Source organism: Crocodylus siamensis, chromosome 4 (genome assembly GCF_052110815.1).
Source record: "Crocodylus siamensis isolate JL-2025a chromosome 4, ASM5211081v1, whole genome shotgun sequence".
Lineage (NCBI taxonomy): Eukaryota > Metazoa > Chordata > Crocodylia > Crocodylidae > Crocodylus > Crocodylus siamensis.
This window is the reverse complement of record NC_143398.1, coordinates 2,340,037-2,366,862: the sequence shown is the minus strand read 5'-3', so window position 1 is coordinate 2,366,862 and position 26,826 is coordinate 2,340,037. Positions and strand designations below refer to the sequence as shown.

Sequence of the window (26,826 nt, the reverse complement as noted above, 5' to 3'; positions counted from 1 at the left end):
CTGCGGCAGCGAGGAGTTGAGCCCACGGCTGCTGCTCGGCGGTCACAGGGTGCGCGGCCAGCAGAGACCCCCGAGACAAGGGCAGCAGTGCGGGGGTCCCACATCTGCCCCCACCCCGCTCGGCTCTGGTCCTGCCGGGCCACCCAGAGGTGCACAAGGGTGGCGGGGGGGGAAAGCAGGTATGTGTCCCACCTTTATTTCTTAAAAAGGGGTCACCCTAGCTGCAAACCCTGCTGATCTGGGGGATCCCCAGCAGTGTGGCTCACATGCCCCCCCCCCCCCCCCCCCCCCCCGGCCAGCCATCCAGCGCTCGGTGCAGCCAGCAATGCCAGACCGCTGCAGGGCCTGAGCTGACTGCCGCGTGGCACAGCCTTGGCCTGCGTGACCCACCCCGGCGCCTGCCACAACTTCCACTTCACGAGGCAATCACCTATACTTAGCACCAAAAAGTTTTGGAGTCAGAGCCGAGCGCCGCTGACAAACAAGACTTTAACAGTCCCCTTGGGCCTCGTTTGTGTGCTACGAAGAGCAGACCGGGTAACGAGGCCCCAGCGTGTCCTGCTGTCGTTGTTAGCGCCAGGCCCAGGGGGGCAGACAGGGCCGTGGGGAGTGGGACCCAAGCAGCGAAGCGTTGTTTTCCAGCGGGGTGGTTTTGCTCCTGCAGTCCTATTAGACCAGCACTAATTGGCCCCTGCGCGGACGTGGCCTCTGCCAGACAGACGCCACGGCTACCCGAGCCCCTCCAGGTCGCAGGCTGAGGTGGGAGCAGGTGCTGGCCCGTGGATGGCTCTGCTGCCCTGTCCCAGGCGGTCTCCGGCCCCCAGGCCTGTCCGGACAGTTCGCGTGTCAACACCCAACACTTCCGTGGCACAGCTGTGTGTGTCCCACCCGCCGCAATGGGGATGGGGGTCCCATGTCACCAGGCCCCTTGCAGCGAATGTCCTGGCCACTAAAAACCAGTACAATGAGCGCAGCTGCTCTGCCCAGGGCAGGCCCATCCTGGAAGGGACTCCTGTGCCCAAAAGGGACAAGGCCAACAAGGACAAGCACAAAGTCCTGCACTGAGGACAGGACAGTCCCCTGCACCGGTGCAGGCTGGGGGTGACCAGCTGGGCAGCAGCTCTGCAGAAAAGGCCCTGGGGGTGAGCGTGGACAAGCCGCTGACCAGGAGCCAAGACAGCCTCTGGCATCCTGGGATGCACTGGCAGAAGCATGGCCAGCAGATCGAGGGCAGTGATTATTTCCTTCTAGTCTGCACTGGGGAGGCCACATCTGGACACCTGTGTCCTGCTGTGGGTGCCCACTGCAGAAAGGATGTGGACGTGTTCCCCTTCCCCCTCGTGGACCGGCGCTGCCCCTCCTCCCCTCCCAGGACAGGGGACCCCGCTACTGGCAGGGGCAGGCGGCCTCAGCGCAGGCCCGTCAGTCTGTGCTCACATCCCTGCACCCATCCACCCTCCCAGCCCACACCCATGGTTTTGCGCCCACATCGGTGCTGGGCCCCAGCCCTGCTTGGCCCAGCTCTCCACCCAGTGCATGGCTGCAGCCTCCCGGAAGGAACCGGAGGAAGTCCCCAGCTCCTCCCCATGTGCACAGACCCACGGCCGGCCCCACCGCCCCACCGCCCCACGCACCCAGAGCCCCACGCCCACTCGTGTCGGTGGGAGCTGGAGGCTCAGGGCCGAGCCGACCACGCAGCCCATGGGGCGGGCGGCTGTGAGCAGGACACCCCCGGGCAGCACAGGCGCCGGCGTGGACAGGTGCCCTGCGGAGAGGGTAGCACAGGAGCAGCCAGACTCTGGCGTGGGCGAGGGGCCAAAGGGCTTGGCACAGGAAAAGGCATGAGCCCAGGGCATGGGGTTGGGGACCAGGACACAGGCCTGGGCCCTCCACATGAGTCTGGCATCAGCTCCAGCCTGGATCTGGCCCCTGCTCAGGAAAATGTAGACAAAGAAATTGTTAAATAGGTTAGCTTTGTCATCTAGTGTGATGACCAGATTTCCTAATGTGTCCTGCAGGGGCCCCACGTTACCTGGTACCTTCGTTTTGCCTCCCATGTATTTAAAAAAGGACTTCTTGTTGTCCTTGATCTGGGAAGCTAGTCCCAGTCCCAGCTCTGCCTTGGCCTTCCTGACACCCCCCGCATCCCCGAGCATCCGAGGTTGTGATGGTGCTGGGGGCGGGGTGGTGAGTGGAAACTGCCCACAGGCACCGCTGACAGTATTGGCACCTTTTTGCAAGGGGTGCACCACCACGTGCAGGGGGTGCACTCGCACCCACATAAACCCCCTATGCGTTGCTCCTGTATTTGTGCACTCAGGAAAAAATTATATATTTAGCACTGGATTTTGAGTTTAAAGACTTTGCCAACAAATATAGGTTCCATCACAACACTTCAGGTCCTAAATACCCACAATCCAATCATCTGGCGGAAAATGGAGTACAACTAGTGAAGAAATTATTGAAAAAAGCTACAGGTTCACACACTGACGTTTACCTGTCACTCTTATGTTACAGGACAACACCCGTCAAACATGGATCGTCCCCAACAGAAATGCTCTTTAACAGGAAACTGAAAACCAGGCTGCCAAATCTTGTGGAGGATGCTCATAAGAACGAAAAGCAAGACGTGAAAACATTTTTAAAAATCGACAAACTTAAACAAAATGGTAGTATGACAGGGGTTCCAAGGAGTTACCACGACTGAACAACAAAGATACGGTGCTTATTTTAGATGGACGAACATGGAAACAAAAACACTAGTTTTCCACACTCCTGACCGACAGCCCTACTGGTGCCCCTCACTTGTGACCACTATAAATATAGGTGTTAAAATGCATTTTATTATAATGATTGAAGCACTAGCTGGCTTCCACATGCTTTAAAATTATAAGTATACCAAAAAAATGTTGTGTTCAATTGATTCCTATAGATCAATACTGTCTAGATGAAACTGCTGTGAGGTGGGCTCATAATAGCAGGCTGCAGGAAAGGCTGTGAGGGTTGCAGTGACCTGTAGCCAAATAGGAGACAACACTGTGTTTTGTTGCCAAACCAGTATTAGGTACTGGGAACGCTTAATCAGGAGTGGTGTTGCCACCAGGACGCAGGGCATTCCCTCCATTCAGTACATGAGGTAAAAGAGGGAAAGGGGCCAGGAGGCTTCCCTGGCTGACCAGAGAAATCCAGGGCAGACTAAGGGCCAAAAGGGGAGCACATAAAAAGTGGAAACAGGGAGAGATCACCAAAGAGGAATATACCTCTTCTGCTCGTGCTTGTAGGGAGGCAGTTAGACAGGCCAAAGCTACCATGGAGCTGAGGATGGCAACCCAAGTAAAAGACAATAAGAAATTGTTTTTTAGATATATAGGGAGTAAAAGGAAGGCCCAGGGAGGAATAGGACCCCTGCTAAATGGGCAGAAACAATTGGTGACGGACAGAGGGGACAAGGCTGAACTCCTCAACGAGTTCTTTGCCTCAGTGTTCCTAAGCGAGAGGCACGACAAGTCTCTCCCTGGGAGTGTAGGGAGGCAGCAGCAAGGCACCAGACTGCCATGCCTGGACCCTGAGGTGGTGCAGGGTCACTTGGAGGAACTGGATGCCTTTAAGTCGGCAGGCCCGGATGAGCTCCATCCGAGGGTACTGAAGGCACTGGCCGACATCATTGCAGAGCCACTGGCGGGAATATCTGAACGCTCGTGGCGCACGGGTCAAGTCCCGGAGGACTGGAAAAGGGCCAATGTGGTTCCCATTTTCAAGAAGGGGAGGAAGGAGGACCCGGGTAACTATAGGCCAGTCAGTCTCACCTCCATCCTTGGCAAAATCTTTGAGAAAATTATCAAGGCTCACATTTGTGAGAGCCCGGCAGGGCAAATTATGCTGAGGGGAAACCAGCACGGGTTCGTGGCAGGTAGATCGTGCCTGACCAATCTAGTCTCTTTTTATGACCAGGTCACAAAACGCCTCGACGCAGGAGGAGGGGTGGATGTCGTATACTTGGACTTCAGGAAGGCCTTTGACACGGTATCCCACCCCATACTGGTGAACAAGTTAAGGGGCTGTGACTTGGATGACTGCACAGTCCGGTGGGTGGAGAATTGGCTGGAGGGTCGCACCCAGAGAGTTGTGGTGGATGGGTCGGTTTTGACCTGGAAGAGTGTGGGCAGTGGGGTCCCGCAGGGCTCGGTGCTTGGACCGATACTCTTTAATGTCTTCATCAGCGACTTGGACGAGGGGGTGAAATGTACTCTGTCCAAGTTTGCAGATGACACTAAGCTATGGGGCGAAGTGGACACGCCGGAGGGCAGGGAGCAGCTGCAAGCAGACCTGGACAGGTTAGACAAGTGGGCAGAAAACAACAGAATGCAGTTCAACAAGGAGAAATGCAAAGTGCTGCATCTAGGGAGGAAAAATGTCCAGCACACCTACAGCCTAGGAAATGACCTGCTGGGTGGCACGGAAGTGGAAAGGGATCTTGGAGTCCTAGTGGACTCCAAGATGAACATGAGTCGGCAGTGTGACGAAGCCATCAGAAAAGCCAATGGCACTTTATCGTGCATCAGCAGATGCATGACAAATAGGTCCGAGGAGGTGATACTTCCCCTCTATCGGGCGCTGGTCAGACCGCAGCTGGAGTACTGCGTGCAATTCTGGGCGCCGCACTTCACGAAGGATGCGGATAATTTGGAGAGGGTCCAGAGAAGGGCCACTCGTATGGTTAAGGGCCTGCAGGCCAAGCCCTACGAGGAGAGATTAGAGAAACTGGACCTTTTCAGCCTCCGCAAGAGAAGGTTGAGAGGCGACCTGGTGGCTGCCTATAAGTTCGTCAGGGGGGCACAGAAGGGAATTGGTGAGTATTTATTCACCAAGGCGCCCCCGGGGGTTACAAGAAATAATGGCCACAAGCTAGAGGAGAGCAGATTTAGATTGGATATTAGGAGGAACTTCTTCACAGTTCGAGTGGCCAAGGTCTGGAACGGGCTCCCAAGGGAGGTGGTGCTCTCCCCTACCATGGGGGTATTCAAGAGAAGGTTGGATGTGTATCTAGCTGGGGTAATGTAGGCCCAGCACTCTTTCCTGCTTATGCAGGGGGTCGGACTCGATGATCTATTGAGGTCCCTTCCGACCCTAGCATCTATGAATCTATGAATCTACAGGTGAGGCCTCCCCTGCGTCCAGCGTTGGGTGCCACATCCTAAGAGAGATGTGGAGAGGCTAAAGGACACAGCAAAAGAAATGATGAGAGGCCCTGAAATGAAGACACAGGAGGACAGGTCAGAAGTACTGGGATTATTTGTTGTGGAACAGGGTGCACAGGAGCTTTGACAATAGGCTTCAAATGCAATAGGTTCATTTCCAGAGAGACTGGAAATCCCTGCCTCCATAAGTTAAGAGGGGACAGGACAAGACAGGGTAGTTGTTGGGGGGAACTTAGGAGCAACCGGTCCCAGCGAGAGGGAGGGGGCACTCATTGCGAGTCTTTAAGTGCAGACTAGACACATGCATTTGTGCTGGAGTAGACGGGGTGGAACCGCACTGGCGCAGGGCATGGGATGAGCTGACCGCTCACGCCCCTTCCAGCTCTACTTTGCTGTGAGTCTTTCCCAGAAATGCAGACAGGGACTTTCCCCATCAGCACGTGGCTGAGCCCTTGGTGTTGTGCTGGGGCAGGAGTCTCCTCCCAGCCCTCACCTTAGTCCACACCTGGCTGTGCGCGTGGGGACACGTTGTCCTTCTCGTGGTGGCCCAGAGCCCTCCTCAGGGCGCCCTTCACGTCCTGGTTGCGGAGGCTGTAGATGAGGGGGTTGAGCACGGGCGGGAGGATGCAGTACAGTGCAGAGACCAGCGTGTCCACCTCCAGGGAGTAGCCGGCGCTGGGCCGGTTGTAGTTCATGGCGCTCATTCCAAAGTACATGGTGACCACGACCAGGTGTGCGGCACAGGTGGAGAAGGCTTTGTGCCTGCCCGTGTTGCAGCGGATGCGAAGGATGACCAGCAGGATGTAGGTGTATGAGATGAGGATGAGCAGAAATGGGATCAATCCCACAAACACACTGGCAGCATGAAGAGCCATCTCATTGACGTAGGTGTCGCTGCAGGCGATCTTCAGCAGGGGAGGGACGTCGCAGAAGATATGGTGGATTTGGTTGGCTCCACAGAAGGAGACATCGGTGGCCAGGAAGGTGTGCGTGGTTGAGTTCAGGATGCCCCAGAGCCAGCAGGCCATGGCCAGGGGCACACGCACCGTCTTTCTCATGATGCGGGTGTAGTGCAGAGGTTTGCAGATGGCTGCGTACCGGTCAAAGGCCATGACGGTCAGCAGCACACACTCCGTCCCTGTGCAAATCATGAGGAAGAACATCTGTGCCATGCACTCCTGGTAGGAGATGGTCTCCCCCCGCTGCAGGAGGATGACCAGGATCTTGGGCAGCGTGACGTCTGCAGGCACCTGAAGGCGGCCCCCAAGCGTCACCTCAGCCTTCAGTTCCCTCAGCCTCTCCTCACCGGTCCGGTCCCGCAACCCCCCCAGCCCCTGTCAGTGCGCTGGACTCTCCCCAGCGTGTCCACATCCTCTCTGTAGCGAAGGGGCCGGAGCCGGACGCCGGACTCCAGATGTGGCCCCCCCAGTGCTGAACAGAGGGAAGAATCACTGCCCGCGATCTGCCGGCAGCGCTCCTACGATGCAGCCCAGGATGCCGGTCGCCTCCGTGGCACCCAGGGCGCGCTGCCGGCTCCTGCTCAGCTTCTCGTCCCCTGTCCCCCCAGGGCCTTTCTGCAGAGCTGCTGCCCAGCCCGCCGCCCCCAGCCTGCACCAGCGCCTGGGATTGTCCCATCCGACACGCAGACTCTGCAGCTGTCCTTACGGACCTTGTTCCTTCTGTGCACGCAAATCCCTTCTGGGACTGTGCTGCCCTGGGCAGAGAAGCTGCCCTCACCGCACTGGTTTTCAGCGGCCAGGACGTTCGCTGCAAGGGGCCTGGTGACACGGAAACCCCTATCCCCGTTGCCCGGGGTGGGAAAGACACTGTTGTGTTAGCGGGGTGTTGGGTGTTGACACACGAGCTGCCCCGATAGCCGCGGGGCTGGTGACTGCCTGGAAAAGGGGCAGCAGAGACATCCGCAGGCCAGCACCCCCTCCCGCCTCACAGCTGGAGGATTGCAGCTAGCCCCTGGCATCTGCCTGGGACAGGCCGAGGCTGCACGGGGGCCAATTAGTGCCGATCTAATAGGACTCCAGGAACAAAACCACTGTGCTGGAAAGCAGTGTCGTCCTGCTCTGCTTCGCTGCTTGGGTCCCAATCCCGACAGGCGGCCCTGTCTGCCCCCCGGGCCTGGCACTAATGACGACAGCAGAGGACACGCTGGGGCCTCGTTACCCGCTTTGTTCTTTGTAGCACGCAAACGAGGCCCAGGGGAGCTGTTAAAGGCTTGTTTGTCAGCGGCGCTCGGCTCTGGCTTCCAAACATTTTGGTGCTAAACTTAACAGATCGCCTCACAACGTGTAAGTCATGGGAGGCCTCTGGGCTCGGTCACGCCAGGCCCCAGTTGTGCTCCACTGCGTCCAACTCAGACCCTGCAAAGGCCTGGGCGTAGTCAGCTGGAGACAGGAAACATGAGCCCAAATGCCCGGGATCCCCAAAGTCAGCAGGGCGTGAGGCCTCGATGCTCGAGCGTGGCCAGGGGGAGCTGCCCCGGCACAGGGGAGCTGCAGGAGCCTGGACGCGGCCAAGGGAGCGTGAAAAGGGGCTTCTGGGCAGAGAGACACGAGCTGGCACAGGGCTGGGGACTCTTGGCCATAAGGACACACAAGTGGGAGGCGCTGTGTCTGTGCGACACACGAGCTCCAGCCGTCCGGGGGCACCGGACAGATTGCGTGGCTGGGGGGCCCATGGAGCCCATGTGGAAGCGGGGGCTCAAGCGGGTGGGGGGAGTGGGGCTGCGGGTGGGCCGGGGCAGTGCCTAGGAGGGGGACAGCTGGCCTGGGTGGGGACCTTGGGGCAGGGCCAGGGGTAGGGCCACAACGTGCTGCCTGCACGTCCCTGCGAAGGGGGCTGGTTGCGTGGGCAGAGGAGTGTGCAGAGCAGGCTGCGGCTCTGCCCCAGGCACTGTCATTGCCCCCAGATCCCAGCTGCGGGCCCAGCCCCTGCTTCTGAGACCAGGCAGCCTGGAGGCAGGTTCGACCCCGTGCCCCCAGGGTCCTTGTCCCACACCATCCCCACCCCTCTGCTCTGCAGCCGGTGCTCCCTGGGGCCACGGAGGACAACACAAACCCCAACACAGCGAGCCAGCACTGGTGAGGAGCAGGAGGCCCCTCCAAGCCATGCTCGCAGCCCTGTCACTGCCCCTCTCTGCCACCTGCCCGGTCCCCATCCATGGCTACTCAAGGACACGCCTGCCCCAGGATGAAAGGCCTCAAAGCCAGGCCCCCCGAGCCCCTTTCCTGGAGCTGGCTGCAGGGATGGGCAGGCACCCTTCATGTGGCCTCGTGGCTGGAGTTGGTGTGAGAGGTCTACGTGCCTAAGGAGAGGGTGGGGAACCTGGAACCCATTTTCCTTTAGCATTGTCCCGTGGGGGCACAGGTTCGATCCCACGGCCCTCAGTGCTGTTCTCCCGGGGCTGGGGCTGGACCCCGCACAGCACGTCCCTGCGGCGTGGGTCTGTGCCGGCCGCAGCACGGGCTGCCCTGACAGGGCCAGGAGGGGAAGAGGATGCACAAGGAGCCTGTGTGCACCCTGCATGGAGGAGGGGGAGCCCAGCACGGCCCCTGGAGCGGAGGGAGGGTCTGGGGGCATGATCTCTCCAGCGTGCAGGGTCCAGCCCTGGGGCACAGGGCAGCCAGGACCCAGGCAGCACGGGGGCATCATTCGCCCGCCAATGCCTCGGGCAACGCCGAACCTTCAGGCCGGGTCTCTGCAGGGTGTGTGAGGGGGCCACAGTGCCACAGCTCGCCTGGGAGTGGGGGACACCAAGGACGCCAGGGAGTGAAAAGCCTGCCGAAGGCACTCCACACAGACGTGACTGCTCTTTCCCTGGGGGATCGTGGTCTCCGTGTCCCTGTGCTCACGTGCTCCCATCCCCAGTGATCCTGTGTGACTACAAATTCCCCGTATCAGTCACGTGCGGCATTGAGAAGTGTCTCTATTTGCTGGGTCAAGCCTGGCAGTGTTCAGATGCACCCTGGCACGTGCACGGGCTCTTCCCTTGCAAGAAGCTGACAGTCGAGTGACCTCTCCATTCCTGTTCTAATTCCAGCCCTCTCGCCCACCCCCCGTCACGTCTCCTCCCCTCGCTCAGGAGGCAGAAGAACGTGCTCCTGCATCACCGTCACCCGCTGCAGAGCCACCCTCCTTCTGCCGGACATCTTCTCACACAGGGTGACCGGAGCTGCACGCTATAATCCCGGTGAGGAGCTCACGGGGGACTGGGACAGGGTTAGGATCAGTCTTTCCCATCCTGGTGTTCAGTTTTGTCCCCTCTGCTCTGGCTCCTGGTGCAAGCGGCCACAGAGTTTCATGGAGTCCCAGACAACGCGGGCTGGAAGGGACCTCAGGAGTTGCATGTAGTCCAACCCCCGCTTCAAGCAGGACCAGCCCCAGCTGCATCATCCCAGGCAAGGCTTCGTCCACCCTGGTCTTCAACACCTCCAAGGATGGAGACTCCCCCAGTGCTTTACTACCCTCCTAGTAAGAAAGCTTTTCCTAATCTCTGACATAAACTTCCCTTGCTGAGACTTGATGCAGTGAGGTCAAAGGCTCCAGTTTGCCAAGCAATGATTTCGGAGGTCATTGCAGCTTCTGGCACATTAAATGGTGTCAAGAGTAAGGTCAGGACGTGGGTTTCTGCCTTGTTGCACTCTGGTCTTCTGGTGCATTTCAATGTCCTCTTTGCAGGCTTTCAGGTAGAGACCCCCTTCTTCAGGCAGAGGGAGTGTCTGCAGTTGTTTTTGATGCAGTTGTTCCCTTCACATTTTTGGCTGCCAGTGTTTTCTTGTAGGATTTCTCGGGCACTGCACGTGCGGTAGGTGAAATCCAGTGGGAGTGAAACTTGTGTCACTGGTAGCAGGGATCTGAGTATTCAGGGGTCTGGTCTAATCCAGGTGCGTTTGCAAATGACCACTTGGTCACTCTCACACTTGGGAGGGAAGAAGTCACGTGGGAATGTTTTGCATCATTCAGATGTGTTTCCTTTGGAAGAAATGCTCTTGTCCCGTGTCCTGGAGGTCTGCATTCCTCAGCAGAGGTTTCTTTCAGACAGGAGCCATCGCGCTGGTGCAGCTGCCTGGCTCGAGACTTCAAACCTGAACCTAGAGGTGATGAACCCACCCTTCTGAAGACCAATAGGCTAAAAACGGTCATTGTTTGTGCTACAATTAAGCAATACCAGCACGATTCTCCAGAATTAGAAATTATACCAGTTTCCCTCACTTTATACAGGTTCTGTAGGTGGAAATTTGCTCATATGCAATGACCCTTTTTATACCAAAAATTCGTTATATGCGAGGTAAATTCACTCCTATGCAATTGGTGTGGTGGAAGCCCGCAGTCAGCGGCTTTGTGCGGTGTGTTGTGGGCGTGACATGTACCAAAATATAGTCTCCTGCGTGGATCTGTGCTCCTCGCTCATTGTCTGCGACACGTGTTTCTGTAGTTTCCACCCCCATTATGGTAACATTCACCACCACCCTGTGCTTGTGTGCACTGTCTGCTGCTGGTGAGTACCAAAATTGTCTTGTAAAAGTGGTAGGAACAGGTCTGGGCGTCAGCATAGTCCAGGACGTGGAACGTATCCCCCCGTGTTACATTGTGAAGTGGGTTCCCCTTATGCGAATTCAAGTTATGTGCTGTTTTCCAGTGTGGAAGAAATCAAACTTCGCGTTGTGGTTGAATCAGAACTGACAGAGCCAGCTTTTCTTTATTTAAGGCTATACTGTGATCACAGGGAGGATGCCATACAGCACGGGGAATCACCCTTGTCTGTTTCAAGGATTTCTCAGACTCTCATAAGAACAACATTTCTGCATTTGAATAAAATCTAATTGTAAATTTACAAACAGTCCCCAAGGTGGGGGATGTGCTGCCTTCTTTGTTTTTACAGGCTTTAAGGAGGTAGATGCCAAGAGCAAATCATCAACATATTGCACAAGCACAGAATTTTCTTTAAATATTATGTCATCTAGATCTTTTTTCAGAATTTGAATCCCCTTCTCTTTTTTTCTCCAAGTGATCTTTTTCTCCAAGTTTACAAGCGTATTTATACTAAAGACAGAGAAAGAGAGAAAAAAATACACCTTGGAGAAACAAAACAATAGTAAATTACACAGGAATTAGGAAGTTTACTTAAACAAACTATCTATGCACAGGGCAAGATAGTCTGTAATTACAATGAAACTATCTATGCACAGGGCAAGATATCAGGATAACCTAAGCTAATTACTTCTACACCAGGAACACACAGACAGCATAAAGCGAGGGAAAACTGTAGTTACAATTGCGGAGAGAGTCGTGCTGGAGCTGGCAGAGACCCACCGAAGAGAAATGCAGAGTCTGACTGTGTGCGCATGGGACTGTGCGGGTGCCGAGCCCCTCGAATGTACTTGAATCGCACCTGCTCCCTCGTGTGCTCAGCATGTAAAGCTCACCTGGAGACATTTCCCAGCACGACTCGACCAGGAGCAACGCAGCACTGTACTGGTACACTCCTGCACCCATCCACGACTCCTTTTCCAGTCTTGCTTATACTGCTTTCAAAGCAAGATGGGCTCCATCAGGAGACGGCATTACTATGGTCAAATCATGTCATCAAACTAGGGAATTACACAGCTTCACCAGACCCATGCTCAGGACTTGTGGTGATGTCTCTCATGTAAGTCCTGTCCTCTCACACTAAGCTTCCTGGAGCCTTGGTTGTGAAGGGCACGTAGACCGAACGAGTGCCCGGGCCGTCAACATGACACGGCCCCACCGCGCTGGGGAAGGGGCTGGTCTCACTCCGGATCCCTGTCCCCGCGCTCTGCCTCCCCTCACCGCTGGTCTCTCTCCCCGCAGGCGGACGCCACCGGCCCCATGGACGGGCCGAACCAGACGCTGGTGACAGAGTTCGTCTTCCTGGGCTTCTCCCATGTCCTGCAGGGCCAGGCCTTCATCTTCCTGGCCTTCCTCGCCATCTACCTCATCACCCTGCTGGGGAACTGCCTGATCCTCACCCTCATCGTGCTGGATCCCCAGCTGCACAGCCCCATGTACTTCTTCCTCGGCCACCTCGCCTTCCTGGACATGTGCTACTCCTCCGTCACGCTGCCCAAGATCCTGGTCATCCTCCTGCAGCGGGGGGAGACCATCTCCTACCAAGAGTGCATGGCACAGATGTTCTTCCTCATGATTTGCACAGGGACGGAGTGTGTGCTGCTGACCGTCATGGCCTTTGACCGGTACGCAGCCATCTGCAAACCCCTGCACTACACCCGCATCATGAGAAAGACGGTGCGTGTGCCCCTGGCCATGGCCTGCTGGCTCTGGGGCATCCTGAACTCAACCACGCACACCTTCCTGGCCACCAATGTCTCCTTCTGTGGAGCCAACCAAATCCACCATATCTTCTGCGACATCCCTCCCCTGCTGAAGATCGCCTGCAGCGACACCTACGTCAACGAGATGGCTCTTCATGCTGCCAGTGTGTTTGTGGGATTGATCCCATTTCTGCTCATCCTCATCTCATACACCTACATCCTGCTGGTCATCCTTCGCATCCGCTGCAACACGGGCAGGCACAAAGCCTTCTCCACCTGTGCCGCACACCTGGTCGTGGTCACCATGTACTTTGGAATGAGCGCCATGAACTACAACCGGCCCAGCGCCGGCTACTCCCTGGAGGTGGACACGCTGGTCTCTGCGCTGTACTGCATCCTCCCGCCCGTGCTCAACCCCCTCATCTACAGCCTCCGCAACCAGGACGTGAAGGGCGCCCTGAGGAGGGCTCTGGGCCACCACGAGAAGGACACCGTGTCCCCACGCGCACAGCCAGGTGTGGACTAAGGTGAGGGCTGGGAGGAGACTCCTGCCCCAGCACAACACCAAGGGCTCAGCCACGTGCTGATGGGGAAAGTCCCTGTCTGCATTTCTGGGAAAGACTCACAGCAAAGTAGAGCTGGAAGGGGCGTGAGCGGTCAGCTCATCCCATGCCCTGCGCCAGTGCGGTTCCACCCCGTCTACTCCAGCACAAATGCATGTGTCTAGTCTGCACTTAAAGACTCGCAATGAGTGCCCCCTCCCTCTCGCTGGGACCGGTTGCTCCTAAGTTCCCCCCAACAACTACCCTGTCTTGTCCTGTCCCCTCTTAACTTATGGAGGCAGGGATTTCCAGTCTCTCTGGAAATGAACCTGTTGCATTTGAAGTCTACTGTCAAAGCCCTCGTGCTCCCTGTTCCAGACTAAATAATCCCAGTACTTCTGACCTGTCCTCCTGTGTCTTCATTTCTGGGCCTATCATAATTTCTTTTGCTCTGTCTTTTAGCCTGTCCACATCTCTCTTAGGATGTGGCACCCAACGCTGGACGCAGGGGAGGCCTCACCTGTACTGAATGGAGGGAATGCCCTGCATCCCAGTGGGAATGGCACTCCTGATTAAGCATTCCCAGTACCTATTACTGGTTTGGCAACAAAACACAGTGTTGTCTCCTATTTGGCTACAGGTCACTGCAACCCTCACGGCCTTTCCTGCAGCCCTGCAGCCTGCTATTATGAGCCCACCTCACAGCAGTTTCATGTAGAAAGTATTGATATATAGGAATCAATTGAACACAACATTTTTGGGGTTTTTAAAAATGTTTTCACGTCTTGCTTTTCGTTCTTATGAGCATCCTCCACAAGATTTGGCAGCCTGGTTTTCAGTTTCCTGTTAAAGAGCATTTCTGTTGGGGACGATCCATGTTTGACGGGTGTTGTCCTGTAACATAAGAGTGACAGGTAAATGTCAGTGTGTGAACCTGTAGCTTTTTTCAATAATATCTTCACTAGTTGTACTCCATTTTCCACCAGATGATTGGATTGTGGGTATTTAGGACCTGAAGTGTTGTGATGGAACCCATATTTGTTGGCAAACTCCTTAAACTCAAAATCCAGTGCTAAATATATAATTTTTTCCTGAGTGCACAAATACAGGAGCAACGCATAGGGGGTTTATGTGGGTGCGAGTGCACCCCCTGCACGTGGTGGTGCCCCCCCTGCAAAAACGTGCCAATACTGTCAGTGGTGCCTACGGGCAGTTTCCACTCACCACCCCGCCACCGCCACCATCACAACCTTGGATGCTCGGGGATGTAGGGGGGGTCAGGGAGGCCAAGGCGGAGATGGGACTGGGACCAGCTTCCCGGATCAAGGACAACAAGAAGTCCTTTTTTTAAATACATAGGGGGCAAAACGAAGCTACCGGGTAACGTGGGGCCCCTGCAGGACACGTTAGGAAATCTGGTCGTCACACCAGACGACAAAGCCAACATATGTAACGATTTCTTTGTCTCCATTTCCCTGAGCAGGGACCAGGTCACCCCCTCCCCCAAAACCACCAGGCCCCCCTCAGGCCCCGGGGAGGTGCACCCAGGCCCAGGGTCCGGGCGGATCTAGTCAGGGAGCGTCTGGCGGGACTGGACGTGTTCAAATCAGCGGGTCCGGACGATCTCCACCCCCGAGTGCTGAGGGAATTGGCTGCGGTCATTGCGGGACCCCTGGCACGGCTGTACGAGCACTCGTGGGGCTCTGGTGTGGTGCCAGAGGACTGGACAAGGGCCAACGTGGCTCCCATCTTCCAAAAAGGGAGGAAGGAGGACCTGGGGAACTATAGGCCAGTTAGTCTTACCTCGGTCCTGGGGAAGCTTTTTGAGAGAGTTATCCTGGGACATGTCCACGAGGGGCCGGTGGGAGATTATGCTTAGGGGCAACCAACACAGGTTCATTAGAGGCAGGTCCTGTCAGATCAACCTGGTGGCCCCCTACGACCAGGTCACCAAATCCTTAGAGGCAGGGGTAGCAGTGGACGTCGTCTTCCTGGACTTTCGGGCGGCCTTCGACACTGTCTCTCACCCCGTTCTCATTAAGATACTGGGGGCTGTGGTGTCACAGAATCAATGACTCGGGAGGGACCCAGACAGATCATCGAGTCCGACCCCTGCCATGGGCAGGAAGGAGCACTGGGGGTGGAGGGGTTATAGGACCCCAGCCAGGTGCCTGTCCAGTCTCCTCTTGAAGATGTCCGGGGAAGGGGAGAGCACCACCTCTCTGGGAGCCTGTTCCAGGCTCTGGCCACCCTTACCGTGAAGTCGTTCTTCCTAATATCCAACCTAAACCTGTCCTCCCGCAGCTTGTGGCCATTGTTGCTGGTGACTCCAAGGGGGGCCCTGGGGAACAGACTGTCCCCGAGTCCCTGCTGCTGGCCCCTGATAAGGTTGTAGCAGCCACAAGATCCCCCCTCAGTCTCCTCTTGTGGAGACTGAAGAGATTCAGGTCCCTCAGCCTCTCCTCATAGGGCTGGCCACGGAGGCCCTCAACCATATGAGTGGCCTCCTCTGGACCCTCTCCAGGTTCCCCACGTCCCTCTTGAAGTGGGGTGCCCAGAACTGGACACAGGACTCCAGGTGCGGCCTCACCAAGGCCGAGTACAAGGGGAGAATGACGTCCCGGGATTTGCTCGAGAAGCATCTGTGGATGCACGCCAGCGTTATGGTCGCTTTACTAGCCGCAGCATCGCATTGCAGGCTCATGTTCATCTTGTGGTCAATGATGACCCCCAAGTCTCTTTCTTCTGTAGTGCTATCCAACGTAGCACTGCCGAGCCTATAAGGGTGCTGCAGGTTTTTCCTCCCAAGGTGGAGAACCTTGCATTTTTCGGTGTTAAACACCATCAGGTTCTCGTCCGCCCATTTGCTGAGCTTGTCCAGGTCAGCCTGGATCACCCGCCTATCTTCTGGCGTGGATGCTTTGCCCCAAAGTTTGGTGTCCTTGTTGAACCGCATCCTGTTCAGATCAGCCCACTTCTCCAACCTATCCAGGTCTGCCTGGACGCGGTCCCTGCCTTCCGCTGTATTCACTTTACCCCACAGCTCAGTGCCATCAGGGAACTTGCACAGGGTGCTCTCCACACCCTCGTCCCCCTAATGAAGATGTCAAACAGCACCGGCCCCAGGACCGAGCCCTGGGGGGACTCCGCTGCCCACACACCCCCAGGTCAACTTCGACCTGTCCACCACCCCCCTCTGGGTGTGCCCCTGGCGCCAGTTTGCCACCCGTGTGACCGTGCATTCGTCCATGCCGCAGCCCCTCAGCTTGCCCACCAGAATCGGGTGGGACACCGTGTCGAAGGCCTTCGGGAAGTCCAAGAAGATGACATCGACTTCCTCCTTCCCATCTAAGCTCTTTGTTCCCTGGTCATAGGAAGAGACCAGGTTGGTCAGGCAGGATCGGCCTGGCACGAACCCGTGCTGGTTACCCCTCAACATCACTTCCCCTGCAGAGCTCTCACAAATGTGGCCCTTGATAATTTTGTCAAAGACCTTCCCCAGGATAGAAGTGAGGCTGACTGGCCTGTAGTTGCCAGGCTCTTCCTTCCTCCCCTTCTTGACAATAGGGACCACACTGGCCCTTTTCCAGTCCTCAGGGAGTTGGCCCAAGCACCAGGAGTCCTCGAACAGCCGTGCCAATGGCTCCGCGATGACACCAGCCAACTCCCTCAGCACCTGCGGATGAAGGTCATCCGGGCCCGCCGACTTGGACACATCTAAGCCCTCCAGGTAATCCTTAACTAGGTCTGAACTGACAGTCGGGGGACTTGCATCCTTCCCAGGGCCTCTCTACGCTGTCACCCGAGAGCGCCCCGTTGTCAGCAGACAGGAACATGGAGGCAAAAAACGTGTTGGAGAGTTTGGCCTTCTCTCGCACCTCCGTCACCACCTGCCCTGCCCTACCCCGTAGGGGTCCAACATTACCCCAAAACTTCTTCTTGCTACCTATATACTTGAAGAAGGACTTCTTGTTATCCTTAATCCCAGAAGCTCATCTAAGCTCCAGTGCTGCTTTAGCCTTCCTCACCAAATCCCTACAAGCTCCGGTCAGGGAGGTGTACTGGGAGGTGTCGACACCCGCACGGTCAGATGTGTCGCCAACTGGCTGGAGGGCCGCACCCAGAGAGCGGTGGTGAACGGGTTATTTTCGCCCTGGAGGGACGTGGGCAGTGGGGTCCCCCAGGGCTCGGTCCTCGGGCCCGCACTGTTCAACATCATCATCAGTGACTTGGACGAGGGGGTAAAAAGCACCTGTCCAAATTTGCTGATGACACTAAGATGTGGGGGGATGCGGGCATGCTAGAAGGGAGGAATAGGCTGCAATTGGACCTGGACAGATTACAGGGGTGGGCGGATTAGGATAGGATGGGATTCAACACCAACAAGTGCAAGGTGCTGCACCTGGGGAGGAAGACCCAGCACCATACCTACAGGCTGGGGAACTCCCTTCTCGTCAGGGCAGAGGCAGAAAAGGATCTTGGAGTCATCCTTGATGCCAAGATGAACATGGGCCGGCAGTGTGGGGACGCAGACAGGAAGGCCAACCGCACCTTGTCCTGCATCCTTCCCCTCTATGCAGAGGGGGTGAGAGGAGGTGGCTAGAAGCTGCAGCTGGGTGGCACCTGCCCCAGCATGCCGGCTCTAGCTCCCAGTGGCCTGCCACCCACTGCACCTGGCCAGCAGCTGGAGCAGGAGCCCCATGCACTGCACTGCACTGCACTAAGCAGGTGAGCTCTGCTGCACGCACCACTTGCTTCCCTGGCTGCCCCCAACCGGCTCAAGATCCAGCACCCTGCACCCAGTCCCCCCACTAGAGAAAGGACATGGACGCAATGTGGATGACTCGGTTTTGTGTCAGCTCTAAAGGGATTACCTCTGTGGCACTCGGAAGCATAACGTCGTCCGTGCACACGTGCACATGTTGCGTATCCATGCTGGGTCCCAGGAAGCAGTTGAACTTGAGGCTTCGCGGTGCACCCTGGACCCTGTGACAGGGATCCACTGCTGGAAAGCGTTGGTGCAGATGGGCTCCTTCGTCTGTACCTCACGGGCCCTCCAGGAACGAGGACTTCAATGCCAGCGCCTCCCAAGTCCCTTCACCTGGGGGTGGGCAGTCAGTGCCGGGGGCCGCAGCTACACGGGCAGGATCAGGGTCACGGGTGGAGCTGACCGTTGGGGAACCTCTCCCTCGTGTGCGTCAGGCTGCTGCTACCAGGCCCTTTCCAGGGAGCCGGGCAATTCTGCCTGCACCCAGTGCGGGAGGGCAGCTGTGGTCTGCAGCACACGGGGAAGGCGGATTCCCTCCAGGAAAAGGACATGCCATGGCCTGGGCAGTGCCAGGGCAGCACTCCGGCATCTAGAGCAGCTAGGACACTTCTGGATGGTTTTTTGCTCCGTCTGCAACAGGGCTGCAGGGGCCACAGCCTGCATCCGGCCCCTCGTGGGCTCCAGTGCAGCCATGCGGCCCCTTCCCCACTCCACGCAGGCTGCAACGACCACCACCTCCCATGGGCATCCGCTGGGGTTTTGATGCTGCTGCGGGGGCAGGGAGCTGTGGCCCCAGGGTCTTTGACCCATAGCCGTGGCAAATGGGGGACCCCTCCAGCAGGGCTGGGGGGCAGGGGCCTAGTGGTCAAATACCTATATATTTTGGCATTTGGGACCAGCTCCAACCCCTGTGGCTGTACAACGGCCCCCCCAATTTTGGGATTGCAATGGGGGAAGGAGCCCCGCTGTCTGCCGAGGCTGGAAGTGGCTCTGATGCAGCCAGGCGGGCTCCCATGTCCGTCCTGGCCCCCGTGGAGCTGGTTATGGCATGGAAGTGGGTCCCTCTGAGAGGCGGGGTGCATCCAGAGCTGGGCAGAGGGGCAGGCACCCCCAGGAGGGTGGCACCCCAGGGTGAGAGGCAAACCCCCTCTGCGGGGCTGGGGAGACGGGGGAAGCCAGGGGGCTTCTGCCTCCACTTCTACTCCTGTCCCACCGCCCCCCAGCTGTGCCCGGGCCTTGCTGGCAGGGGGCTGGCGGGGAAGGCCGAGCATGGTGCGGTCTGAGGGTGAAGCTGAGCTCCCTGCAGCCCCATGGCTTGTGGGCCCTGCCTGGGGTGCGTGCCGGGCTGGGGCAATGCCAACCCGGCCATGGGAAGCAAACACCAGGAGCCATGGGAAAGGTTGCAGAAGGGTCGCTCCGGGGCCCTGGCGACAGCAGGGGGAACAGGATGGGTCTTCGGGACAGGAAGACTCTGGGCACTGTCCCCAAGTGCCAGCCTCGGGGGTCTCTATGCTGGGCATCGCCCCCTTGGCCCAGGCTCGGCCTCTTACAAAGCAGCTCTGCAGCTGCCCGGCTGTCAGGACAGGGCTGCAGGTACCACGCTGTTCCCCAAGGCACTGTGTCAGGGCCCCGTGGAAGGCAGCCCGTGACCCCACTGCCGGGGCTGTGCTTGCTCCCCGGAGCGGGGTGTCACCCGTGGGAAAGCTGAGCGACCTCCTCGGTCGTGCTCTTTGCTTGAGGTCAGGGCCCGTCGCTCCCCTGCGGGTCTGCGGGTCAGGAGCAGGGCTGGGAGGGCAGGAGGCTTCAGATCGAGAGTGAGGGGCACTGCATGGGCAGAGGGGCAGGGGGCCGCAGGTAGGGAGTGAGGGCCACTAGCAGGGTTTGGGGCTGGGAGGGCAGGGGCACCAGCCGGGCTGGCTGCTGTAGGTTAGTTAGGAATGAGAGGCCTGGGTTGGGTTGGGTTGGGAGTGAGGGGCACTGGCAGGACTATTTGGGGGGCAGGGGGCTCTGGACTGGGAGTAAGAGGCACCCCAAAGCCTGACAGATCATTGACCATACTCTTTTTGATTGAGCTTTCTTTTCATACAGAGTCAGACATGGTTTCATCACGCTATGCTGCAGCGTCCAAGGACCCCCGGTCTGCTTTCTGGGGGGAGACGTGCAATATGACAGCACATTATCCTATGATCATGTTCACAGTAACCCTGTTTGCAGGTGGACTCTGGTTTCCTGAAGCTCCAGTTACCTGTGCCTCGAGGCAGACCTCCCAACCTGGCTTTCCAGGAGTTTGAACAGACACCAGCCCGGTTCAGTAAACCTCTTCCAGACGCAGACTTCTGTGATGTGACTCTCCTAGGACCACCCACACATTTCTGAGGTCCCAGGAACATTTCACTTGCATAATTCCCTGCCAGTCCCCCCGCGGCCTGGGCCTGGGGGTGTGGGAGACCCCCTGCTCAGTGAGTGGCCTGCTCTCACCATCCACTGTTTCGGGGTGCCCCAGGCCACATGCAAGGGTTTTCAGGGGGCAGCGAGCTCTGGGTGGCATTTGGGGCGGCCAAGGCGACATGCTACAGTTCGTGAGGCTGCAGTTTGTTCCTGATTCCTTTTTCAAAGCTAATATATACCCAGTAAAAGCTTCTTATTAATGACTTACACATGCTAAAGAGAGAGAACTCCATTAGCTAGGCATATTTACCGAATAATATTGTAACAGCTGCAAAGGCTGCAAGCCGAGCGGTTGAGTTGCGCCTAAAAACTTTGCAGGAAAGGCGGATAAAAATTTTGCAGAGGGTGCAATATCTTTTCCAAATGGAGGGTATGCTGTGCACAATGCATGCTTTTTACTGGACCAGAGCCCCCATTGCAACCCCGGGCTTTGATTGGCTACTATGGAGCCATAAAAATCTGAGGGAGGGGATGCCAGAGGAGAGCCATGGCAGCCTGGAGAGGGAGAGTCAGAGACCCAGTCTCTCTTCCCCGCTCCTCCAGGCAGAGCTGAGGCTTGCTGGGGAGCAGACTTCAGGACAGAGGAGACCCTGGGTCATCCCAGGAGAACCTGATTCCCCACCTGGGCTGGAGCTGTGCAGTCAAGGACACAGGTACCCAGGGAAAGAGTGGGAGGGATTGGGAGAAGCTACCGGGTCAGGGATCTGCAGAGGGAAGTCCTCTGTTTGGGCTGGAAAGGCTTGTACAGCAGGAACAGAGACCTGCCGAGGGGATCCCCTGTGTGTCTGCATGTGGCAGTGCTGGGGGAAAGAGACAGGCCAGACAGGGAGCCGGCTGTGAGAATCCCAAGCCTGCATGGGTGCGTGAAAGGACACTTAACGCCTAGTGTTTGCGCCTGTTGCCTTCAGTGACTGACTAAAGGCAGACATCTCTGACATCTCAGACTCCTGAGTGGCCCAAATTGTGGCCTGATTGACAGGTCCCCATGCACACTGTCAGAGCCATCCCTTGCGTGGGGCAAGTCGGGGCAACTGCCCCCACGCCCCATGCTTTTGGGGGGCCCCACAGAGCTCGGTGGAGTGATCACAGCCCCTCCCGACCCCACTCTGTGCTGCTGTCACGTGCTGCTTCCCTGCCCCGCCTGCTTTGCATCCGGCTGCTCCAGCTGTAATCCCAGCCCCAAAACCCACAGTTCCTTAATTGAGCCTGTGGCGGGCCAGTAGGGGGCGCTCCCTGCGTTGAGCCACCCACCTCCCTGCGCCCTGTGGCGAAATGCCGGGCTAGCGGCTCCGGCACCGCTTAGGGGAGCCGCGGGCTTTGCGGAGCTGTGCGAGCGCGCGGCTTGTGGGGCGGGATTGAGGTAGCTTTTAGCCGCCCTCGAGGTTGGCCGAGTTGGCACAAGCAGACGACTTAGAGTAAGTTGTTAGTGTCTCTTAATCTATCGGGTGTCCGTTGGTTCACGAGGTTCCAGAGCCAGCCCTCGCGTTCCAACATGGAGCTGGTCCGAAGCTCGGTGCGGCTGCCGGCTCCTTAAGTCCCAGAACTGGTCAAGGGCTCATGAATGGGAAATACAAAGCAATACTGTAACACGGTGAATCGTTGTCAGTTGTCGGATTTCTGAGGCCTTTGTTTTCGCTGGGATACGCCCAGGCGGGGAGGCTGAGAACCGGTCTGCGGGGTGATCAGGCCCACAGAGTTTTCCAGTTGTCGTCTCTGCTGCTTCCTGCTTTTTTGCCTCTTTTATAGATGTTTGTTGGACTGCCTCTATGACACTAACTATCATATATAGAGATAGGATAATTTTCTTTTACATAATTATTGCTAGGCAGACTTTCTACATAAGTTTCATTTCTGCAGAAATGACACTTTTAGATAAGAAATGAAATTTACAGAATGCACATGTGTAGCTTAATGCCAGTGGAGAAAAGTACAAAGCATTCACTTTGATTAACAGTCGACTTCAAGGTTACATAAATGTGAGAGTGCCGCCGCGGCAGTTATACAGACAAGGAAAAATAATATAAAGTCTTTGCTAAAAACTATAAGATAGTTACACGCCCGACCACCTTCCCCGCTCGGAGTGCCTTCCTGGGGCGCCTCGCGTCCGGCCCGGCCCCCCTTCCTGGAGCACACTCGCTAGCCTGGGATACCGTAGCTGCCACCACCCCCGAGAGGGGACTCTCTCGGCCCCTGTGTCCTCGGGGAAAACACAGGCCTCATAGTCCTATGGGTACTCGACACAGTACAAGCACTCAGGGCCACTTCCCCAAGTCGGAGCAAAAAGGAAAGTCTCCCTTAGTCCGCAGACCTAAGGGGTCTCTTAGGCATAATTTAGACCCACCCCTCAATAAGTCTCCCACGCCGGTCACAAAGGAGAACTGTATTGATTACAGGGGTAGGGTGAAAATAGGGTACAGGATAGGGCAATATCATAGAAATCCCATAGAGCAAAGCAGTCTGGCTGAGGCAGCCTTTTGATCACGCATCTGAGTTACTGCCAGCTGGATATCTACCCAGATCTCGAGTAGCTTACTCACAAGCGTCATCCCGAGGCTGGTGGAGATCCCCTCTGGAGGCAGACCCGTTCCCTGCTCCTGAGCTATGGGGGAGAGAGCCCGTTTCAGATGGTCAGGCTCCTGTCTGAGTCCCCTGATGGCTGGTGCCCCCCCTCCTCCTGGGCAGTCTTAACTCATACAGCCCCTGTGACCTCGTTCCCCCTGGTCCAATGGAGGCCAGCACCTGTTGGCTGTCGGCCAACCAATTTGAACTACATCACTAGTTGCCGGGCAGACTCCAGCCCCCCAGGTAGATGCCCCTCACCCAGGTAGCCGATACCAGTCCCGTAGGCAGAGGGAGCAGGTTCCCCCTCCCTCAGGACTGGAGCCAGCTCAGGTTCCCTAAACAGAGAGGGTAAAGGTGTGTCTCCTCTGCTGGGCCGGTCCTAATCACATTGTCACAGGGCAGAGATTTTGGGGAGAAACAAAGGTGGCTTCCTGCCACAGAGCCCATATACTTAATATAGTGTGCATGGGGAACTGTCAATCAGGCCGCACTTTGGGGCCACTCAAGACTCTGGTCAGAGATGCCCGAGAGAGTCTGGACAGCTCTGGGCTGTAACGGCCACATATAACAGTGCATAGGGAAGGTGGAGATGCACCCAGCTCTGGGGTGCAACAGCCACATATGACAGGTTATCACAGCCCTCATGATACACTGTTTATATGTGGCTGTTACACTCCAGAGCTGGGTGCACCTGGGTCAACACGGTTGTGTCCAGAAAGAGGAGGAGACAGTATTGTGGTCTGCTGCTTTGGTCAGTGTCGGGGAGCTGTCCTTGCAACAGGGGAACTGGCTTTGTGACCAGTGTGGCTACCCTGAAACATATTTTGTACCACAAAATGACTTGTACATTTTTTGGTGTACTACACTGTTATTTTCGACTGTTACACCCCAGAGCTGGGCGCATGGCAGCACTTAAGCTCCCCAGGGAGCCCCCCCCGTAGTGGCTTGGGGCTTGTAGCACAAGCATGTGGGGAGCACGTGGACACGGGTGGTGCACCCCCTACTCTTCCTATGCTATGAAGACCTCAAAATAGTCTGTGGCTGCGAGTTTGTCCCTCCAGTGCTCTGGGGCTGCAAGTTTCCCCCAGTAGTGCCATGAACTGGTGTGGGGGGTGAGGGTTTTGTCTCCTGCTGGGACCTTGGTAGTCCCGACCCACAACCTCCCTGCCCCCCAGCCCTGCTGTTGCCCTGCACTCCAGACCTGCTCCTGGCCTGGGCCCCCCTGCACAGTGCTGTGCTGCAATCCCAGCCACAGTTTTAAACTTGGCACCATTTTGGCTCCCTGCTGTGAGACAAAAACCACGCAAAGTGTAAAACCCTGGAGGACTGCCTACATCCTTTGGCCATCACGGCTACAACCAAAAAGCCAGTCCAACAAAAAAATAGTTTTAATCAGCCTGATTCTTGAAGTGCCTGGCCCCTAACAATTTTGAGCCTTTCCACTGGGCTTGTAATGGCTGGATTGCAAAACAGATTGCATGAATTTCTCTGTGTATCCAAGTACAACCTGGTGGACAAATTGTGGCAGAAAAGGGAAAATCCCTGTTTTGCCATCCATATTGAGAAAAATAATACAATAAAAATAATCCTCTTTGCACAAATTCCTATGCTAAAAAGAAAACATGTTGGAGGTGGTTTAATTTACGATAATAAAAAAATGACTAACTCAATAAAACAAGGTGAAAATGCGGAATTTCAGATGCAATTAAGCTAGTGAAATGATAATTTCTGTCACGTGGAAACAGGAAAAGCGCTACATGGACAAGCCCCCTGCGTGTTGCTTGCAGAGACCAGTAGCAGTTATTGAGACTGTTTTATCAGGAGTGTTGTATGCACATTGTGGGACACAGGGTGTTCCCTCCATTCAGTACTGGTGAGACCTTACCTGTGTCCGGTTTTGGCTGCCACAGCCTAAGAGAGATTTAGAGCCTAAAGGAGAGAGCAAAAGCAACAGCAGCCAGGCTGTGATGGCCGAGCGGTTAAGGCGTTGGACTTGAAATCCAATGGGGTTTCCCCACGCAGGTTCAATTCCTGCTCGCAGCGTTTGTTTTCCCCCCGGCATGACAAGGAACAACGGACGTAAATTATTAGAGAGTAGATTTAGATTACACATCTGCAAGAGCTACTTCACAGTTAGGGCAGCTAAAGCTGGAGCCAACTTCTTAGGGAAGTCATGCTGGCTCCTATCCTGGGGGGTTTCATAGTTTCTAGGGTCAGAAGGGACCTGAGCAGATCATCTAGTCCGACCCCCTGCCATGGCAGGAAAGAGTACTGGGGTCAAACGACCCCAGCAAGGTGTTCACCCCGCCTCCTCTTAACCCCCAGGGTAGGAGCCTGCACCACTTCCCTTGGAAGTTGGTTCCAGACCCTAGCCGCCCTGACCGTGAAGTGCCCTCCTGATATCTAACCTAAACCTGCCCCCTGCCAGCTTGTGACTGTTATTCCTGGTGTGTGTTATGTGTACTATAACTTGTGTGTGTTTAATATATCTTCTTCTGTAATATATTGAAAAGGTGTATTCAGTCCTTTCCAAGAAGAGAGACTAGCAAGAGACTGACTACTAGAAAGTCAGCCAGCCACTGCAGCTAACCAGTACCTTTCTTTTTTTTATTAAAATATATTTCTGTATATAGTATACATATATACATCCTCTATTATAAGTTTTCCCTTTTACGCATCCTAAAACTGCATTATGAAATTCGTGTTTCCCCATTACAGTAAGCACCCATGCTCCATCCTCACCTACCAAAAATCACAGTCCTTTAGTCCAAACCCCAGTTTGGGGTTTACATTCCTGGTTCATTCACTGTCCTTGTTGCTGTTGATGTCGCTGTCACTTCCACTGCTGCTGACCCCTTGTTGTCCTTCTCGCTGTCTCCAGCTCCAGTTACATCTCTGCTCTTCGTTCCCCCTGTCCACTTCCCCTCCCAGTACCTTTCACACACTGCTGCTTCCAAACGAAGCTCATGAAGGCAGAGAAAGGCTTCATGCAGAGCCTTATATGCTATTTCTCCATCCCTCCCCCAGGGCACTGGGATTGGAAGGGACCTCAGGGACAGATCGCAGACAGTGGCTGGCTACAGATGTCAATATAAAAGCAGTCCTTCCTCTTCCCCTCCTCCCCTTGTCTCTTCTGAGCTTCTGTTTCCCCCACAAGCCTGCCCCCAAAACATCCAAAATATTTCAGATGATTTCATTTCACTTCAGAGATGTTTCGGAGCCTTCCGTGTCATTTCAGATTCGGTGTTTCGGGCACCGAAATGGGCTGAAACACCTCCAAAACCAAACAGCAGCTGAAATATCACAGAGTCCTAGTACAAATCCCTGGCTCTGTAAGTTGAGAGCCAGCAGGACAAGACACAAGGGACTGGCATTGCACCAAGGGACAAAGGGTAGATGTTGGGAGGTAGGACTGGGGTTTCTGAAGTGCTTTGGAGCCACTTTGGACATCCAACCATAGGGTATAATGGGGAATCAATGAAATATCTATAACTTTGTTTTTTCTCTGATTTGGATGAACTTTACTGGAGTTGTAGCCTCTCTAAGAGCATGAAGCCTGCCAAGTTTCAAGAAGATCGGTGTAAGGATTCAGGGGGAGCTGCACCTCAAGCTGCTGAAAGGCAAAACTCATGACATGGGTGACACTTGTATGTTAAAGCGCAGCCGGGTGAAAGCTGCAGGGATGGTAGCCCCTGCTTAGGCCACGAAGCCTGCCTGCCAACTTTCAAGGAGGTGAGTGCAGGGAAGTGGCTCCGAAGCGCTTCAGAAGCTCTGAACTGCTTTGGAAAGCCTAACACAGCCAGCACTTCGATCCAGACATGTTGCTTCGGACGCCAAAGCATCCAAAGCTTCTCTGGATCCGAAGCACGGTCCAAAGCCTTGCACAGCCCTACCTCCCGACTTCTATCCGTTGTCCCTTGAAACCTAGGAACAATGCATCCCACAGAGAGCAGGTGCAATCACTGCGAGTCTTTATAGACTAGACACGTGTGTCCGAGCTG

At 56.0% G+C, this 26,826-nt stretch overlaps 3 protein-coding genes and 1 non-coding gene across 4 annotated transcripts in view; 3 read left to right on the top strand and 1 right to left on the bottom strand.

Annotated features, from left to right (window-relative positions):
* LOC149865370 (olfactory receptor 5V1-like) overlaps window positions 1-26,826 on the top strand; it is a 64,329-nt gene that overhangs the window by 29,439 nt on the left and 8,064 nt on the right. The gene's annotated exons all lie outside the window — the stretch shown is intronic.
* On the bottom strand, window positions 5,693-7,466 carry LOC149865373 (olfactory receptor 5V1-like). Its single transcript, XM_090046328.1, has 2 exons — window positions 7,377-7,466; window positions 5,693-6,448 (listed from the first exon to the last, which is right to left on the bottom strand). Exons 1-2 carry the CDS (start codon window positions 7,464-7,466, stop codon window positions 5,693-5,695), a joined length of 846 nt encoding a protein of 281 aa, XP_089902454.1.
* On the top strand, window positions 12,063-13,031 carry LOC149865372 (olfactory receptor 5V1-like). The gene has a single exon (XM_090046264.1). The coding sequence runs from the start codon at window positions 12,063-12,065 to the stop codon at window positions 13,029-13,031; it is 969 nt and encodes a 322-aa protein (XP_089902390.1).
* Window positions 24,787-24,868, top strand: TRNAS-UGA (transfer RNA serine (anticodon UGA)). The gene has a single exon. It is a non-coding gene; the product is annotated as a tRNA-Ser (tRNA).

Coding starts and splice junctions, on each gene's coding strand:
- LOC149865372 (XM_090046264.1), top strand. CDS start 12,063: ATGGACGGGCCGAACCAGACGCTGGTGACAGAGTTCGTCTTCCTGGGC.
- LOC149865373 (XM_090046328.1), bottom strand. CDS start 7,466: ATGTTTGGAAGCCAGAGCCGAGCGCCGCTGACAAACAAGCCTTTAACA. Junction 6,449..7,376: donor TGCTACAAAGAACAAAGCGG/GTAACGAGGCCC, acceptor GGCCGCCTTCAG/GTGCCTGCAGACGTCACGCT.